Source organism: Trypanosoma theileri (assembly GCF_002087225.1).
Source record: "Trypanosoma theileri isolate Edinburgh chromosome Unknown TM35_Tth_33_V1, whole genome shotgun sequence".
In the NCBI taxonomy this organism is placed as follows: Eukaryota; Euglenozoa; class Kinetoplastea; order Trypanosomatida; family Trypanosomatidae; genus Trypanosoma; species Trypanosoma theileri.
Genome location: NW_021639875.1, coordinates 357,353 through 360,005, shown reverse-complemented (window position 1 = coordinate 360,005; position 2,653 = coordinate 357,353). Strand labels below are relative to the sequence as shown.

The 2,653-nt window shown below is 45.4% G+C and overlaps 1 protein-coding gene across 1 annotated transcript; it reads right to left on the bottom strand.

Annotated features, from left to right (window-relative positions):
- Positions 1-1,084: 1,084 nt before the first annotated feature.
- On the bottom strand, positions 1,085-2,479 carry TM35_000332390 (uncharacterized protein; the record flags this gene model as incomplete). The annotated part of the gene is made up of 1 exon (XM_029028995.1): positions 1,085-2,479. One exon carries the CDS (start codon positions 2,477-2,479, stop codon positions 1,085-1,087), a length of 1,395 nt encoding a protein of 464 aa, XP_028879848.1.
- Between the last annotated feature and the right edge of the window lie 174 nt (positions 2,480-2,653).

Here is a 2,653-nt window from a genome sequence, read left to right as displayed (position 1 = left end):
CTAAAATGTACACTAAGCCACACACCTACAGAGAAGAAAAGAAAAACACAAAAAAAGAACAACAACAACAGGATACCAACAGCACACAAAGCACTCACAATAATCACAGCTGCCACTCCCATCAGAGAAAAACATTCACCCACACCTGCAAATCAACTCAATCCCAAAAAAGAACAAGAAAAAAAACAGACCCATTACGTGAAGCCGAAGCGGAACAGTCTCAGTCCCCCCCCGCAGGCTGCAGTCACTCAAGCAAGCCACACAACAAACAACACAAGGGCACAAATATGTTCGTGGCAATGCCGTGAGTGACAACACCGAGAAAGAAGGTGAGAACCAAATGTGTTTTCATCACGTGGTGGTGTGAGTAGCAACCCANTCATTCCATAAAAATGAACACACAAGATACACAAGGTGTATTGGAAACGCAAAAGAGAAACACACAGCTGCACATAATGTGCAATGAAATTATAATGAAACACACACAAGGGAAAAACAATATAATGAAAACAAAATGAAAAGAAAGCCGTGATCACCATGTGAATATGTTCAGGAGGCAAGAACACAATTCCCAACAGTAGGTGTGTGTGTGTCTTTCGTACAGGGCGAGCAGTGGGAATGATGCACACATGATGGCAGTCCACACACACACACACAGGGAGAAGGAGGATTGGTAGTGTGCGTGTTTGTGTGTCTTGAACCTCGTGTCATTCTTCACATTTCAGTCACAGCAATTAAAACACATCGGGATTGTATCTCATTCCCATGGGTAAAAGCAATAGTTATTAATATCACGGAACACACACATCACCAGGAGGACACAGTGAATGGAGACAAAACCGAGCCTAGATAATAATGCCAACAAACAAGGAGGACACTCCCCTCACAAAATGATGGTTTGTCATGTGATGAGTGTCATAGGGAGTCCAATAGATTTGTTCTGAAAAAAATGCAAACAAGAGATTTATCGAACTGAAAAAGAAAGGAAACAGCAAAAATCAATAAAAAAGAAAAATACCCTTACAACGCATCCATATCCACTCATACAAAGGTTAACTGTACAACTGTGTCATGGGAACACCGATCAGCAAACGAGAGTGCAACCCAACAAACATAGAAGAAGCAACAATAAGGGACTGTGCATCAATGCAAGACGGACACTGCCGTCTTTCTTATTCTTGGCATTTTTCGCCCTTTCCGCACCTTCCTTTGCCTTTCGTGCCTTTTCTTCTTCAGCCTGTTTCTCTTGTTTCCTTTTTTTTTCTTCGGCCAGTTTCTCCGCCTCCGCCTTCTCCCTCCTTGCCTTCTCTTCCCTCGCCTTTTTCTCCTGTTCTTCCCTCACCTGTCTTGCCTTCTCTTCTTTCGCCCTTCTTACTTTCTCTTCGGCCCGTCTCTCTTCTTCCTTCCGCCTTATCTCTGCCTTTTTCTTTTCCTCAAATGCTTTCTGCTCTTCCATTTTTTTCTGTTTCAAGTTCTCTTTTTCCTCCTCCAATACCCGGTTCAATTCGTTCACAATTTTACTGGCGTTCACCTGGTCCGGGTATTCCCGAACGCGCGCCCCAGTAACCGGACTCGCCCCAACATTCGCATCTGTTGTTTCTTTCCACCCCACCTCCTTCGTTGCGTTCTCCCCTTCTTTCTCAGGAATCAATGAAGGGACCGCTTTGGTGATCTTCTTATCCCCAATCACCGGCATCGCAGTGACCATCTCGCTCTTTATTTCCTCCACTTTTTGATCATAATCCCTATGTGTCTTGTTGACCTTTTCCCTGACGTTCTCGAACCGTCGCACCGCCTCCTCCGCTGCGGACAACGCATCGCCCAAACTTCGCGCCACCTCGTTGGATATACCTCTACTGCGTTTCAAGCTGAACGTAAGGTTTTGCACGAGCAAATCCACCTCTCTTTCCGTTTTTCTGGTCCTGTTAATAAGATCTCCCCATTCCAACCTGTCGAACTTCCTGTTTTTCTCCTCCAGATCATCCGTATAGAACTTCAGATCGTTCTTGCTTTTCTCCGATCTCAGATCCCGCAAATTCCCAAGGAAAGCCGTACAACCAACCAACACCCTCGCCTCCTGAAGTGCCGATCGTGCCGTGGCAATAACTTCCTTGCTTTTCTTCACTTTTTCGCTCACCACACCCACTTGTTCATTCAGCTTTCGTTTAACCTCATCACCCTCGTCCACTCTTTTCACAAGATCCCTCGTCGTGTTGGCACTCTCTTTCACTTCTTTGGCAATATTCCAGACATTCGTGGCTACATCCGCGTACTTCTCATTGTTTCGCTCTCCCACTTTCTGACAAGCCGTTGCCCCTGGTACCTGTTCATCCACTTTCTTCAACCACTCTTTGATTTTTTCGGCATGTTTTTCACCTTCTTTTTTCTCGGTGTCGTCAGCGCAAACCACACAAGCACATAGCTGCAGAAGTACCAACACATACACCACACGGCGCAGTTGGACGAAGATCGTTGTCATGATTGCCACTGTGGGTTGCTTGGATCTGTGGTAACAAGGAAGAAGAGGAAAAGGAGAAAAGTAGACACACATTTAACACACAAGGCAGACAGTACACAGCAACACAGAAAGAGAGAGAGAGAGAGAACACACATCACAACAGCAATCAAACACAACAACCCAATGAGGGGAACA